The 17,007-nt window shown below is 40.0% G+C and overlaps 1 protein-coding gene across 5 annotated transcripts in view; it reads right to left on the bottom strand.

Moving 5' to 3' along the window:
• Positions 1-17,007, bottom strand: part of DDX50 (DExD-box helicase 50) — a 43,327-nt gene that overhangs the window by 15,908 nt on the left and 10,412 nt on the right. For 4 of the 5 annotated variants that reach the window (XM_066242805.1, XM_066242801.1, XM_066242803.1 and 1 more), the window contains 6 exons: positions 16,624-16,699; positions 16,094-16,272; positions 14,789-14,906; positions 14,485-14,670; positions 13,657-13,802; positions 9,341-9,490 (listed from right to left, as the gene is read on the bottom strand). In XM_066242805.1, coding sequence (XP_066098902.1) covers positions 9,341-9,490; positions 13,657-13,802; positions 14,485-14,670; positions 14,789-14,906; positions 16,094-16,272; positions 16,624-16,699 — 855 coding nt within the window. The remainder of the gene's footprint in view (positions 1-9,340; positions 9,491-13,656; positions 13,803-14,484; positions 14,671-14,788; positions 14,907-16,093; positions 16,273-16,623; positions 16,700-17,007) is intronic. The other variant, XM_066242802.1, reaches the window with a different exon arrangement.

Raw genomic sequence — 17,007 nt, 5'->3', positions numbered from 1 at the left:
GAAACACTCTGGCTAGTGTCTGGAATGTACCAGAAAAGGACAAGGCAAAAGTTAGGAAGAGCCAGATAGCAGGTTGTTGTGACAACTCTACTTTTTTCTTTTTGTGTGTGTGTGACAGAGACAGAGAAAGAGACAGAGAGAGGGACAGATAGGAACAAACACACAGGAAGGGAAAGCGATGAGATGCATCAGCTCTGCATTGTGACACCTTAGCTGTTCATTGACTGCTTTCTCACTTGTGCCTTAACCAGGGGGCTACAGCAAAGTGAGTGACCCCTTGTTCAAGCCAGTGACCCTGGGCCCAAGCCAGCCACCATGGACTTCAAGACAATGACCTTTGGGCTCAAGTCAGCGACCATAGGGTCATGTCTATGATACAATGCTCAAGCTAGTGACCCTGTGCTCAAGCTGAAGAGCATGCGCTCAAGCCAGCGACCTTGGGGTTACAAACCTGGGTACTCTGCGTACCAATCTGACACTCTATCCACCGCACCACCGCCTGGTCAGGCTGTTGTGGCAATTCTAAATAGATGTTAGTGGCCTCACCAAGGTGACAATGACCATATATTCATTCAACAAATATTTAGAATTATACAACATGCTGGGCACTGGGCAGAAATGACAAACTAAAATAAGACTGTCTCAGTCCTTCTGGTCTTTATATACTCTGGTCAGGAACATCCATCAAATAGGTACATAAATAAATCTAGCCAACAAGTGTAATAGATGATGCACAGGTCTTAGCCGAAGGTCGCTGGCTTGAGCAAAGGGTCATTAGCTTAGCTGGAGCCCCCTGGTCAAAGCACACACAAGAAAGCAATCAATGAATAAAGTGCTGTAACGACAAGCTGATGCTTCTTAATTCTGTCCCTTCCTGTCTGTCCGTGTCCCTTTTGCTCAAAAAACCCCCCAAAAGTTGGACAGTTTTTCATAGTGAATTCTTCAAATTCACTTTTAAATATCTGACACAACAGACTGATTTTTTTTTTTTTTTTTTTGTGATAGAGAGAGGGACAGATAGGGACAGACAGGAAGGGAGAGAGATGAGAAGCATCAGTTCTTCGTTGTGGCACTTTAGCTGTTCATTTGATTGTTTTCTCATATGTGCCTTGACCAGGGGGCTACAGCAGACCAAGTTACCCCTTGCTCGAGCCAGCGACCTTGGGCTCAAACTGGTGAGCCTTGTTCAAACCAGGTGAGCCCGTGCTCAAGCTGCAGACCTTGGGGTCTCGAACCTAGGTCCTCTGTGTCCCAGTCCGATGCTCTATCCACTGCGCCACTGCCTGGTTAGGCACAACACTGATTTTTCACTTGGTAACTAGTCCTAAGGGGAACATAATACATTCATGATATCAGTAATGGTTATAATTTATGAATAAATTGTTTTCCAAAAGTTCGTGCTCCTGCTTGTATGTGTGTACTTTTAGAAATAAGAAGACATTTCTGGTAAAAAACCAATGTAAAAAATTAAATTCAAATTTTAAAATAAAAATAAACTAATCCTTAAGTTCCTTCAGTAGTCCATGAACTCTTATATCATCCATAATGATATGCTTCTACAACTTCTTACCTAAATAGCAAACCAGAAGAACCTGCATTATTCCCAACCACAGAAACAGATGATCATCCAGTAAGAGGGGATCTCACCCAACCTTTACAGCAAGGCAGTTCTTCCCTATGAGATAAAATAACAGCTTCTGCCAAACTGCTGCTATTAAATGTTCTTTCTGTGTATTTATTTTTAGACTTACTCATTTTAGAGAGAGTGGGGGGGAAGGGGAGCAGGAAGCATCAACTCCCATATGTGCCTTGACCGGGCAAGCCCAGAGTTTTTTTTGTTTTTTGTTTTTAACTTTTTTTAAAAATATTTTATTTATTGATTTTTAGAGAGAGAGGGGGGAGAGAGAGAGAGAGAGAGAAGGAGGAGGAGCAGGAAGCATCAACTCCCCTATGTGCCTTGACCAGGCAAGCCCAGGGTTTCGAACCGGCAACCTCAGTGTTCCAGGTCGATGCTTTACCCACTGTACCACCATAGGTCAGGCCTCTGTTGAGTGTTCTAAAGCAATGACAGGAAAGGTAAATCAACTATCCTCCAACACTATTTAGCATCTATCTGTTTAGATTGGATACAAAGCTAAACCTACAGTTAGTTTAAATGAAAATGGGAAAAACAGTGACAGTGCAGTCTTTAAACTTCTAGTTCCCACATAAAAACAGAGCAACAGGATAACAAAATTAAAAACCCACAGACAGCCTGACCAGGAGGTGGCGCAGTGGATAGAGCGTCGGACTGGGATGCAGAAGGACCCAGGTTCGAGACCCCGAGGTCGCCAGCTTGAGTGCAGACTCATCTGGTTTGAGCAAAGCTCACCAACTTGGACCCAAGGTCGCTGGCTCAAGCAAGGGGTTACTCGGTCTGCTGTAGCCCCACGGTCAAGGCACATATGAGAAAGCAATCAATGAACAACTAAGGTGTTGAAACGTGCAATGAAAAACTAATGATTGATGCTTCTCATCTCTCTCCATTCCTGTCTGTCCCTGTCTATCCCTCTCTCTGACTCACTCTCTGTCTCTGTAAAAAATAAATAAATAAAAATAAAAAATAAAAAAAAACAAAAAACAAAAAAAACCCACAGACAACACGACAAAACTAAGTGAAAAGGTATTTTCATAATTTCCAAAATATGAGCAGGTAGGAACAATACCCGTGTGTATGTGAGGAATTTGCTGGTCCTAAGAACAGATACTCCATGTAAAGCATAATGGGCCAATTTGAGAATAGGCCAGTTGGCTCAGCAGTAAAGCATCAGCCTGGGATGTGGATATCCCAGGTTCTATTCTGGATCAGGGTACACAGAAGTGACCATCAGCTTCTCCACCCCTCCCCCTCTCCCTTTTTTCTCCCTTCTCCCTCTCCTCCCCCTCCCACAACCATGGCTCGGTTGCAACAAGTTGGCCATGGGCACTGAGGATGGCCCCATGGTATCGCTTCAGGTGCTAAAATAGCTCAGTTGCCGAGCAACAGAGCAACAGCCCTAGACAGGCAGAGCATTGCCCCATAGGCAGCTTCTAAGTAGATCCCGGTCAGGGCACATGCTCTCTGCCACCTGCTTCTCACTTAAGAAAAAAGAGAGAATAAGAGCTAAAACTAGGAGAGTTTTTGCACATTCAATGGTGACTGTGAAGAGCCAGAGGTAAAGTCTGAAAGAGGCTGGAGCAGCCTGGACCCTACAAGGACTTTCAAAATAACAATGCTTTCTTGCCAGGATAAAGCCCCACACTGGGAAACTGGAGAAACGGTGGGACCTAGAATCCAAACTGAGGATGTCAGGGATCACAGAAGCAAAAAAAGAGAGAAAATCCAGATAAAATTGAGAGAAAAGACAGCCAGAGCTGCTAAAGTAGAAGACCTTTATTTTTCTAAACACCTTTATTGCAACATATTTTATAGACCAATTTCTTTCTTTCTTTTGGGGGGCACGGGGGAGACAGAAAGAGAGAGAGATGAAAAGCATCAATTTATCAATTTGTAGCTAGTTGCATCACTTTAGTTTTTCATTGATTGCTTCTCATACATGCCTTGATGGGGGGTGGGGGCAAGATCCAGTCAAGCCAGTGATCCCTTGCTCAAGCCAGTAATCTTAGGTTCAGACCAGTGACCTTGGGCTTCAGTAGTCCATAAACCCTGTATCATCCATAATGATATGCTACTACTACTTTTTACCTAAACAGCAAACCAGTGAAAGAGAACTTGCATTATTCCCAACCATAGAAAGAGTATCATCCAGTAAGAGATCTCACCCAATGTTTACAGTAAGGCCAGTGACCTTTGGGCTCAGGACAGCAAACACTAAATCATGTCTATGATCCCACACTCAAGCTGGCAAGCCTGAGCTCAAGCCTGATGAGCCCATGCTCAAGCTTGGGGTTTCGAACCTGGGATCTCAGCATCCCAGATTGATGCTCTATCCACTGCACCACCACGGGTCAGGCTACAGACCAATTTCTTAAACACTAACAAAAATAATAGAAGCAGCAGCATCCACATCTAAAATTCAGAAAGATTAATTTCATCTAAAAATGAACAACAGAAAAGATTACAATTAAACCCCATAAAAAGTAATAAGGGCCATGGCCGGTTGGCTCAGTGGTAGAGAGTTGGCTCAGCATGTGGAAGCCCCGGTTTTGATTCCCGGTCAGGGCACAACAGAAGTCATCTGCTTCCCCTTCTCCTTCCTTTCTGTCTCTCTCTTCCCTTCCTGCAACCAAGGTTCCATTGGAGCAAAGTTCACCTGAGCACTGAGGATGGCTCCATGGCCTCCGCCTCCGGTGCTAGAATGGCTCTGGTTGCAATGGGGCAATACCCCAAATGGACAGAGGATTGCCCCCTAGTGGGCATGCCCAGTGGCTCACAGTCAGGCGCATGCAGGAGTCTGTCTCTCTGCCTCCCCACTTCTTACTTAAGAAAAATACCAAAAAAAAAATGTAATTAGGAGAGACAGGAAAGAATAAGCAGAATAATATTCCCACAAATAACTATAGAGCTCTAGAAAGGCATGCACACAAAACATGAAAAATACAGCATATTTTTCATGAATGAGCTAAAAGAAAAATTTTAAATGATAGATGAAAAAACAAGAAATACCAAAGTGAGCCTGACCAGGCAGTGGCACAGTAAATGAGACGTAGGACTGGGAAACAGAGGACCCAGGTTCAAAACCCCAAGGTTGCTGGCATGAGAATGGGGTCATCTGACTTGAGTGCGGGCTCACCAGCTTGAACCCAGGGTCACTAACTTGAGCACGAGATCATAGACATGATCCCATGGTCGCTGGCTTGAGCCCAAAGGTCACTGGCTTGAGCAAGGGGTCACCTGCTCTGCTGGAACCCCCTGGTCAGTGCACATATAAGAAAGCAATCAATGAACAACTAAGGTACCGCCAAAAAAAACTGATGCTTCTCATCTCTCTCCCTTCCTGCCTGCCTGTCCCTATCAGTCCCTCTCTCTGCCTCTCTCCCTGTCTCTGTCACAAAAAAAAAAAAAGAGAGAAAAATTAAGAACTGAGGTGAGGCCCTGGCCGGTTGGCTCAGCGGTAGAGCGTCGGCCTAGCGTGTGGAGGACCCGGGTTCGATTCCCGGCCAGGGCACATAGGAGAAGCACCCATTTGCTTCTCCACCCCTCCGCCGCGCCTTCCTCTCTGTCTCTCTCTTCCCCTCCCGTAGCCAAGGCTCCATTGGAGCAAAGATGGCCCGGGCGCTGGGGATGGCTCTGTGGCCTCTGCCCCAGGTGCTAGAGTGGCTCTGGTCGCAACATGGCGACGCCCAGGATGGGCAGAGCATCGCCCCCTGGTGGGCAGAGCGTCGCCCCATGGTGGGCGTGCCGGGTGGATCCCGGTCGGGCGCATGCGGGAGTCTGTCTGACTGTCTCTCCCTGTTTCCAGCTTCAGAAAAATGCAAAAAAAAAAAAAAAAAGAACTGAGGTGAAATGACTCAAGAAGCAGAAATAAAAGAGAAAAAAGCTTTTCACAAATAGACTATACTGGAATAAAGAATAGATAATGCCTTAAAAATGAAAAGTTCTGGCCTGATGTATGGTGGCACAGTGGATAAAGCGTTGACCTGGAACACTGAGGTCACTGGTTCGAAACCCTGGGCTTGCCTGGTCAAGGCACATATAGGAGTTGATGCTTCCTGCTCCTCCCCCTACTTCTCAGTCTCCTCTCTAAAAATGATAAAAAAAAAAAAAAAGCAAAGTTTTGAAATTGAAAAAATGAGTGTATCTAAGATTAAGTGACAAAAGAGGAAAGAAAAGCCAACATACTTATAACAAGAGCGCCTAAAGAAAAGCCCCAAAACAATCAAACCAAATACCAAAAAATTATAATTCAAGTAAATTTTGCTGAAATTAAAACCATTTATATTTGAAACTATAAATTGCATGTGTATGTTCTGCACCTAAAAATAAAAGTGATGAAGAACACTACCAAAAATATATTTTAGCATAACTACTAATTTTTTTTTTTTTTTTTACTGTGACAGAGAGAGTCAGAGAGAGGGATAAATAGGGACAGACAGACAGGAACAGAGAGAGATAAGAAGCATCAATCGGCCTGACCTGTGGTGGCGCAGTGGATAAAGAGCCGACCTGGAACTCTGAGGTCGCAGGTTCAAAACCCTAGGCTTACTGGTCAAGGCACATATGGGAGTTGATGCTTCCTGCTCCACCCCCCTTCTCTCTCCTCTCTAAAATGAATAAATAAAAAAAAAAAAAATGAAAGAAATATTAAAAAAAAAATTAAAAAAAAAAAAAAAAAAAGCATCAATCATCAGTTTTTCATTGGGACATCTTAGTTGTTCACTGATTGCTTTCTCATATGTGCCTTGACCGTGGGCCTTCAGCAGACCAAGTAACCCCTTGCTCGTGCCAGCAACCTTGGGTCCAAGCTGGTGATCTCTGCTCAAACCAGATGAGCCCGCACTCGAGCTGGCGACCTTGGGGTCTCGAACCTGGGTCCTCTGCATCCCAGTCCGATGCTCTATCCACTGCGCCACTGCCTGGTCAGGTATAACTACTGATTTTTAAAGGAAAAAAAAAATTCTTTTGCATTCAGGAAAAAGACCATAATCACTTATAAGGGAAAAAAAATCAGACTGCCACCAGACTTTTTATAGTATGCTTTATTCCAAAAATAAATAAATAAATAAAACATTTAAGATACTAAAGAAAAGAAAATGTGAACCAAGAATTTTATATTCAGCCAAAATGATTTTCAGGAATAAAGTCACAAATGTAGTTTCCATAAGTATTTCCTAAGGAATCTAACTAGGTAATAAGTCACAGACAAAAAAAAGGAAAAAAAAAAAAAAGGAAAAGAAATGACTAAAACAACAATGACGCAAGAGCTGATGGTGACCATGACTGGTGGCTCAGTGAAGAGAGCATCATCTCAGCACATGGACATTCTGGGTTTGAGTCCCGGTCAGAGCATATAGGAGAAGTGACCATCTGCTTCTTCCCTCCTCCTAATTGGTATTTCAAGATATTAATTACTGTTAATTTTAAAAATAACGCATTGTGGGTTTTAAAAAATAAACATTTTTGCCTGACCAGGCAGTGGCACAGTGGATAGAGCATTGACTTGGGACACTGAGGACGCAGGTTCGAAACCCCAGGTGGCTGGCTTGAGCGTGCTCATCCAGCTTAAGTGCAGGCTCACCAGCTTGAGCATGGAATCATAGACATGACCCCATGGTCGCTGGCTTGAAGCTCAAGGTCGCTGGCTCAGCCGGAGCCCCCCAGTCAAGGAACATATAAGAAAACAATCGGCCCTGGCCGGTTGGCTCAGTGGTAGAGCGTCGGCCTGGCATGCGCAGGTCCCGGGTTTGATTCCCGGCCAGAGCACACAGGAGAAGCGCCCATCTGCTTCTCCACCCCTCCCCCTCTCCTTCCTCTCTGTCTCTCTCTTCCCCTCCCGCAGCCAAGGCTCCACTGGAGCAAAGATGGCCCAGGCGCTGGGGATGGCTTTGTGGCCTCTGCCTCAGGCTCTAGAATGGCTCTGATTGCAACAGAGCGACGCCCCAAGATGGGCAGAGCATCACCCCCTAGTGGGCGTGCCGGGTGGATCCCGGTCGGGCGCATGCGGGAGTCTGTCTGACTGCCTCCCGGTTTCCAGCTTTAGAAAAATGCAAAAAAAAAAAAAAAGAAAACAATCAATGAACAACTAACTAACTAAGGTGCTGCAACAAGTTGAGGCATCTCATCTCTCTCCTTTCCTGTCTGTCTGTCCTTATCTGTCCCTCCCTCCCTCCTTTTCTTACTACTACTACTAATAATAATAATAATCAGTCTGACCAGGCAGTGGAACAGTGGATAGTATCGGACTGGGACGCGGAGGCCCCAGGTTCAAAACCTCGAGGTCACTAGCTTGAGCACAGGCTCATCCGGCTTGAGCAAGGCTCACCAGCTTGAGCGCAGGGTCACTGGCTTGAGCCCAAAGGTTGCTGGCCTAAACAACGGGTCACTCAGTCTGCTGTAGCCCCTGGGTTAAGGCACATATGAAGAAGCAATCAATGAACATCTAAAGTACTGCAACGAAGAACTGATGCTTCTCAATCTCTCTCCCTTGCTGTCTGTCTGTCCCTATCTGTCCCTCTCTGACTGTAAAAAAATTAAATATAAAAAAATAACAATAATCATTTTGTTAGAGACACATACTCAAATATTTATGGACCTATGTTATCTAAGGTTTGCATCAAAATAATTTAGAAGTAGGAAGTTAGTAGAATTTGGATGAAATAAGATAATTGTGGCAGCTGGAGAATGAATACATAGGGTTCAATACAATGTCAGCTTTTGGATATGTTTGAAATTTATTACAATAATAAATTAAAATATATGGTGACAGAGATGATTTGACTTTGGTCATCCCATTAAATTAAAAAAACAAAAACAAAAAAACCCTGGCCTGTGGTGGTGCAGTGGATAAAGCCTCGACCTGGAATGATGAGGTCATCGGTTCGAAACCCTGGGTTTGCCCAGTTGAGGCACATATGAAAGCTATCAGTGAACTAAAGTAAAGCAACTATGAGTTGATAATTCTTGCTCTCCCCCACCTCCTCTCTCTGTAAATTTAATAAATAAAGTACTTTTAAAAAGAAAAACACGTTAAAAGGAGACATTGACTTAGTATTGTGTGATTCATTCATTAAATAAGTACTTAAGCCTGACCAGTAGTGGCACAGTGGCTAGAGTATTGACCTGGGATGCTGAGGTCCCAGGTTTGAAACTCAAAAGTTGCCTCTTCCAGCTGAGCGCAGCATCACATCACTGGCTTGATCATAGGATCATAGACATGATCCCATGGTCGCTGGCTTGAGCCCAAATATCATTGGCTTGAAGCCCAATGTCACTAGCTTAAGCACCCTGGTCAAGGCATGTAAGAGAAGCAATCAATGAACAATTAAAATGCTGCAACTATGTGTTGATGCTTCTCATCACTCTCCCTTCCTATGTCTCTCCTCTCAATAAATAAATAAATATTTGAGTCATTTTTACAACACAACTCTAAAATACATATCACCCGCTCTTACCCATAGAAACTCACTATGTTTCAACCTCTGTATTTTCAAGCTTATATTTGCAATATCTTAAAAAAAAAAAAACTGATGAAAATGGGTAAAATTCCATCCCGACTTAATAGCTCATGAGAGGCTGGCTACAACTTCTTTCTGATTAGACTCAATTCTAAAAATAACTATCAAACTTGGGCTACAAAAAAGACAATATGTTCTTTGTTGAGTGAGTCATCCCTATCATTCCAATTAGAGAAAAAAGACTTACCTGTTTTATATGTGGATTCATGGCCATTTCAGTTACATTCTTTTTGGTCTCACAGAAAATAATAGCCCTCCCTTCAGACCCACTGTAGACTTGAAGAACGTCTCCAATAACTGCTGGCCTCTGAGACCAGTGGCACTGGATGGCCAAATGCTTTGAGGAAAGAAAATGTCAGATATCTGTTTCATTAAAATTAGTGAAAAAGATTTCTCTTGTGCATTTTTTTCTATCTGTTCAAGAACTGGACTTCCTGGGAGACAATAAAGACAATAATTCTCCACAATCCCATTTGAAAACAATATATAAATGGCTATCAACAGGTGACAAGATGAACAAATTGTAGTATATTTATATAATGGAATACTATTCAGCAGTTAAAAGGAACCAACTAAGAGAAAGAGAAAGAGAGAGGTGGGAAGGAACCAACTACTGACACATGGAACATTATGAATGAAACTCAAAACACATATATACTGGGTGAATGAAGGCTTATAGAAAAGAGTATGCATAGTATGTTTCCATTTACATGAAGCTGTAAAACTAACCTATGGTAAATAGAAAAAATCTGAACAGTGGTTATCTAAGTATGGAGGACTGACTGGGCAGAAACATGAGGGAACTTTCTGGGATAATGGTAATAATATTCTATATTTTGATAGGGCTTTGGGTTACATACATGTATAAACTGGTCAAAACTGAGTGTACATTTAAAATTTTGCCCTTTTTGTGTGAAAATCTCATCTTAAAAAACTGTAAATATTATATGAATGAACCTCAAAAACATTACGCTGAGACAGAAGCTAAATATAAAAAAGTAACATATTACATGATTACACTTATATGAAATATCCAAAATAGGTAAAGCTACAGAGACAAAGAGCAGATTGGCAGTTACTAGGGGAATGAAAGGGTAACTACTAAATGGTTACGGGTTTCCTTTTGGGATGAAGTGTTTTGGAAACAGAAGAAACGGTTGCACAACATTGTTAATGTACTAAACGACGCTGAACTGTATAATTTACAAGGTCAAATTTAATTAGAATTTTACCTCAATAAAAGTATTTGTAAATACTGACCTCAAACTAAAGACATGAATGGTAAAATACTTCTGGGGAAGAATACTGATTTCTGCAAGTTGAGATGCATCAAAAAATGAAGTGGATATAAGAATGTGTATATTGGCCTTGGCCGGTGGCTCAGTGGAGAGAGTGTTGACCGGGCATATGGACATCCCAGATTCAATTCCCAGTCAGGGCACACAGGAGAAGCGACCATCTGCTTCTCTTTCCCTCCCTCTTCCCATTCTCTATCTCTCCCCTCCTGCAGCCAGTGGCTTAACTGGTTTGAGCATCAGCCAGGGCACTGAGGAGAGCTGAGTTGCAGTGCATTAGCCTCAGGCACTAAAAATAGCTCAGTATTTGAGAGCATCATCCCCAGATGGGGTTGCTGGATGGATCCCAGTCAGGGCACATGTGGTTGTCTGCCTCATTATCTCCCCTCCTCTCACATAAAAAAGAAGAAAATAAATGGGTGGATACATGATAAAACAAATATAATAAAATGTTAATGACAGATTCCAGCTGGCAGGTATATGGGTATTCATTGTGAAATTCAACTTTTTGTTGTGTTTGAAAACTTTCATGTTAAACAAAAAATATATATAAAATACCCTGAATCTGATTAAGCTTTACACTCTAACCCTTAACTCACAAAAAAATAAAGACAGAGGAGCATGTTAAATAACACCACAGGGATGTAAATCAGCAAAATTGAGACTGTGGGAAACTTAACACAACTCATCAGTCCTTTTCAACAAAATATTCTAAGAAGGCCCTGGCTGGCTGGCTCAGTGGTAGAGCATCAACCCGGCATGTGGAAGTCCTGGGTCTGATACCTGGTCAGGGCACACAAAAGAAGTGACCATCTGCTTCTCCATCCCTCTCTACTCCCCCTTCTCTTTTTCATTTCTCCTCCCGCAACCATGGCTCTATTGGTTCAAGCGCATTGGTCCCAGGCTCTGAGGATGGCTCTGTGGAGCCTCCGCCGAAGGCACTAAAAATAGCTCAGTTGAAAGCATGGCCCAAATGGGCAGAGCATCAGACCTAGACAGGAGCTGCCGAGTAGATCTGGTTGAGGTGCATGAGGAAGTCGGTCCATCTCCCCTCCTCTCATTTGGAAAAGAAAAAAGTATATTACAAGGAAAAAAAGGGACAAAGAAATATACAGACTATAAAAGAATTAAGACATATAAACCAGTGCCAAGGATCTTATTTGGGTCAAGATTCAAACAATTAAAAAAAACAAAAACAAGTAAGGTAAGGTGGACACTAAATATTTCATATTAAAGAATCATTGTTTTTCGCCCTGCCAGATAACTCAGTTGGTTGAAGCATCAGCCGAAGCTCAGAGGTTGATGGTTTGATCCCTGGCCAGGGCACATAACAGGAATAGACTGATGTTCCTGTCTCCCTCTGCCTCCCTTCCTCTCTGGCTAAAATCAATAAATAAAAATTTTAAAAAAAAGTGATTGTTTTCAAAAAAGAAAAAGAATGATTTTCTTCTAATACGATATTAACTGGTTCTTCTGGTTGTTTTTCTAAGCGCCCTTATCTTTTTATTAAATTACATGAAAATGAAATGATAACTATTGTGCTTCAACTGTAGGGATGGGCCTGACCTGAGGTGGGGCAGTGAACAAAGCGCTGACCTGGAAATCTGAGGTCCCTGGTTCAAAACCCTGGGTTTGCCTGGTCAAGGCACATACAGAAGCGACTACAAGTCAATGCTTCCAGCTCCACTCCCCCCGCCCATCTCTTCTCTCTCTAATCAATAAATAAAGTCTTTAAAAAAAGATAGGGATGAACAAAAACTATGTGGGAGTATAGAAAAGATCATTCTTAAAGCCTGGTGATAGAGGTACATCAAATCCATTATTCAATTTTGGTTTATGTTTGAAAACATCCTTAATAAATTTTACATTTTACATTCTTATTGTAAAACCTCCAGCCATTACAAAATATACAAAACTTCCTCTGACCCATACTTATAAAAGTCCTCTTTCCTAGAAGTATTAATTGTGTTTATCCTTCCAACTGCTTTGTACATTTACATAAATACCTAAAAAATTCAGCATTTTTGTGTTGTTTTAAAAATAGGATTCTGTACATTTTGTAATCTGGCTTGTATCACTCAGATTCACTCTTTATAACCATTACATTATATTTACAGGTTATACTACTGTTTATTTAGCCTATTTTTATTTATATCCACATATATATATTAAATGGAAAAGTTATAAATATAGTATATATCTATCATAAGCCATGCAAATATATACTACCTTTTTTTTTTTTAATTTTTTTCTTTTTAGAGAGGAGAGACAGAGAGAGACAGAGAGGGAGAGAGAGGAGAGAGAGACAGAGAGAGAAGGGGGGAGGAGCAGGAAGCATCAACTCCCATATGTGCCTTGACCAGACAAGCCCAGGGTTTCGAACTGGCGACCTTAGCATTTCCAGGTCGACGCTTTATCCACTGCGCCACCACAGGTCAGGCCCTTTATTTTTTTAAAAAAATATACTATTGGTTTAAATTTTCATCGAGTCCAAATTATCAACCTTTTTCTTTATGACATAGCCTTGTGACTTTATATTTATTATAGAAAAGCTTTCCCTTTTCTGAAATCAAATAACTGTTCATCTACATGTGTTTTAAATGATTTTATGCCTCAATTTTAAAACATCTTTTAGAGACTGTGGAGGGTGGGGAAAAACGTATCTTTTGGAAATATTTTGGTATAGAATTCAACTTTTTTCACCTAAGTTTTAAAGAGTTTTTTTTTTAAGACTTTATTCATTATAGAGAGGAGAGAGAGAGAGAGAAAGGGGGGAGGAGCAGGAAGCATCAACTCCCATATGTGTCTTGACCAGGCAAGCCCAGTGTTTTGAACTGGCAACCTCAGTGTTTCCAGGTTGACGCTTTATCCACTGCGCCACCACAGGTCAGGCCACCTAAGTTTTAAAAAATAATCCCAGCACTATTCTTTTTAAAATGATATGAATCGCCTCTGTCACGTACTACATACTTTATAAGACTGTTCTGACGGCTGCTTATTTCCTAGAATTTGACTGTTCACATATTTTCCCCCATTTTCTTCTATTCTGCTCCTCAATCTCAGACTATAGAATTAAATAAGTATCTTACTGAATAAAAGCAAAAAAGAGAGATTTGGCCTGAAGTGGTACCCAAAACTTAAGGTTAGCTTCAACAAATTTCAAAATACCAACTACAAATTAAAGTCTGTATGTTGGAAAGCTACTTACTTCCACAGTAGTTGCAGCCTTTTGAGTCATTTTTCCAACAAGGTCAACCTGTTCATATCTGGATTTCATGTATTTTTTTGCAACTTTATATACCCACTGTGGGCAAGTTGCAGAAAAAAGTAAAGTTTGAGGATTGTCTTCAGAATCTTAAACAAAAAGAATTCAAATGCTTTCTTAATATCCCATGATGTAGTCAGCTCTTAAAAATCCCCCCAAACTTCAAATTAATAGTGGAAAATTAAAAATGTGCAGTGAATTTTGAACATACATATTTCATTGCAAACTTTCAACTTTTAACACCAGGGAAAAATATAAAGAAAACTGTATGCATAAAGAAGGTGAGAATTTAAGAAGAAATAATGAGCAAAGAAATCACTAAATGAATTAGTAAATCTAAAAAATACATATAAGAAAGCTAAGAAAATAGTTCAAGTGTGCTATACAGTGGTACCTTGAGATACGAACAGACCAACATATGAAAATTTTAAGATACGAGCTGCGACTCGGTCTGTATATTTGTTCGAGATCCCAGCGAAATTCCAAGATACTGTACGAGTCGTGATTTGGAAAGTTGCCGCTAGTTGGCGCATTGGCGCACAGGTCCAGTATTGGCAGTTTGATATATGAGTTGACTGACTTACGAGCCCAGTTACAGAACAAATTAAATTCTTATCTCAAGGTACCACTGTATTTTCTTGTTCAGGAACAGATACCAAGTAACTTTAATTTTGTTACAATATTACAATGTAGTAAAAATTACAAAATAAAAAATTCATAAGTTTTTAGATGAGAGAATTGCTAATGTGCTTATTTTGAATTAGGATGTACCAGTTTTGTAAGATTTGTGGATGATATCTTCGACTTGTTCAGCAAAACCTAAATCTAACATTTGATCCACTTCATCAAGCACAACATGACGGAGTTTAGAAAGATCTAATCGGCCGCTCTGCAGATGATCTTTGATACGACCAGGGGTCCCAACCAAGATGTCAATACCATTTCGAATATGATTAACTGTAAGAGGAGAGAAATATCAGCAATATGTAAATCAAATATATATTTTTCTATTATTTCTTTAGATTTTTAAAGTAGCAAACAGATCTTGGCACTATTATCACACATATTTACTCACTCTGGCTTTGATATGATGTTCCACCATAAAAACATGCCACGCTGAGTTTCCTAGTTATATCTTTGAAGTCTTTGGCTACTTGATTTGCGAGTTCCCTTGTAGGAGCCAGAACAAGTACCTGAGCAAGAGGTTTAAAAAAAAAAAACTTTTCTAAAAATGTCTAAATTCAAACTGAGAAGACTTTTTTAAAGATGTACTTAAAACCAGGAATCTCAACACTAGTGTCATGATGCTTAGAGACAGCACAAATAGCTACAACTTATATTTATTATATCTTCCTTCCTTGCTTCAGGTCTCTTTCTAAAACTCACTTTCTCAATGAGCTTCCAAATCCTCTTTTCATATCCTCTCACCCCAGTTTCTCCTTAGGGTTTATAGCACAGAAGATATTTATATTTTACTTATTTTTTATTGTCTATCTCACCCACTAAAATGTCAGCTCCACGAAGGCAAGGTTTTACATCCATTTCAGTTACTTATTCCTTGTATTTCAAACAGTACCTGGCACAGGGAGCAGATACTCAGAAAATGTTTATTGAATTAACAAATATGCTCATTATGTACCAGGCACCAGTGCTTTACATTAATTATCTAATTTGAGCCTCAGAAAAACCCTGTCAGATGGCATTATTATCCCAATTTTACAATGAGGAATCTGAGTCAGAGAAGTCAAAAATCCTGACCAAAGCTAGAAGTAGTAGAACTGAAATTTCCAGTAATCTCCTACTAGCATAAAAGGTTTTTAAGGCAATGCTGGGACTGTGTCCTATTTCTATTACTTGAAATTTTTCCTCATTTCAATCTAAGAAGCAGACTCTCTGAAAAAGATTAGTCGTCTTGGCCAACATGATCCAAGAACATTATGACTTAATTATATTCATATATGTGATACTTGAATACTGCAATACCATTTAATAGTCTCAAAGAACAAATTGCTCTTAACCATGTATCTCTTCAAATTATGCTAATTTTTTTCACTTTTATAAACTTTAAAGTGAACACAGGTTCTAAAAAGGTCAAATTTTAAGTTAAAATTTCACTAAGTCCTCTCTGTTCTTTACTACTTATAAATTAATACAGATCTCTAGTACCCCAATTACATAGAGACCAGCAATCTCTCTTAATCCCTTCTAAAAGTCAACCAATGAAATAAATATTGATAATTTGCTGAATGATCAAATAAACTTTTCTATTCTGGAAGTACTAGAACTTAAAACCAGTATACTTTAAAAAAAAAACCAGTGTACTTTTCTCACCCTTTTCATTACAGTAATGTTTAAACCTTTCACTCCCTATAGTAGTTACCTTTGGTGAACGGCTTTTTTTAATTGTCTCTTGATTTCTTTGGAGTCTTTCAATCAAGGGAATGGCAAAAGAGAATGTCTTTCCTGTTCCTGTCCGTGCTTGAGCAATTAAATCTTTTCCTTCGTATACAGGACCAAAGGTCTTAACTTGAATAGGAAAGAGATATGTTACCCCTCGACCTGTAAAATGAGATTTCATTGAAATATTTATTTAAAACTAGCATTAAGAAAAAAAATCTATTTCTTTGAAAACGGTAATCCTGACTCCTTAACATCTGCGTGAAGTTATACTACCTAGTGACATTTCCAGCTATTCCTACCCCAAAAGGGAATTATTTCAAATGGTCTGAACTTTTGACAAATACATGTAATTCTTTAGAGTTAAAAACAAATCAGAATACCAAAAAAATGATGTAGAAATAACTGCAATTAAAGAAAAGCTACTTATGCTTTCTATATTCTCCTTTTGGTCAGAAAATCTAGTTTTCAAAGTTAGAGTTTCAATTGCATATCCATTAAAATTCATAGTACCTTTCAGAAGCTTTATAGTCTCTTCAGAAATAGGGAAATTGGAGAAGGCTCCTTCTTTCTGTTCACGTGTTAGGGTCTGTTAAAATGAAATCAAAGTTCTAACTAATATAGTTCATATTTTACTAGGTATTTAGAATCTTACTCATCTACTGTTTTTTAGTTTTACCAAATAAGTTAACAATCAACTTTAGTTAGTACTTGCAAAAATTGTTCTGATTAACTTACAAGATAAATTGGCGGGAAATTCTTTTAATTCCGAAAGTATCCCTTTAATAGCAAGCTTACTTAACACATTTTCCCATAACACATTTAGAAATAATTAATTCACATGTAAAAGTCCCTTGAGAAATACATCTACTACATAAATCAAAATATATTTCCAGC

Source organism: Saccopteryx bilineata, chromosome 9 (assembly GCF_036850765.1).
Source record: "Saccopteryx bilineata isolate mSacBil1 chromosome 9, mSacBil1_pri_phased_curated, whole genome shotgun sequence".
NCBI classification, from domain to species: Eukaryota; Metazoa; Chordata; class Mammalia; order Chiroptera; family Emballonuridae; genus Saccopteryx; species Saccopteryx bilineata.
Note: the sequence above shows the minus strand (reverse complement) of the source record. Positions and strands in the feature narration are given on the sequence as shown.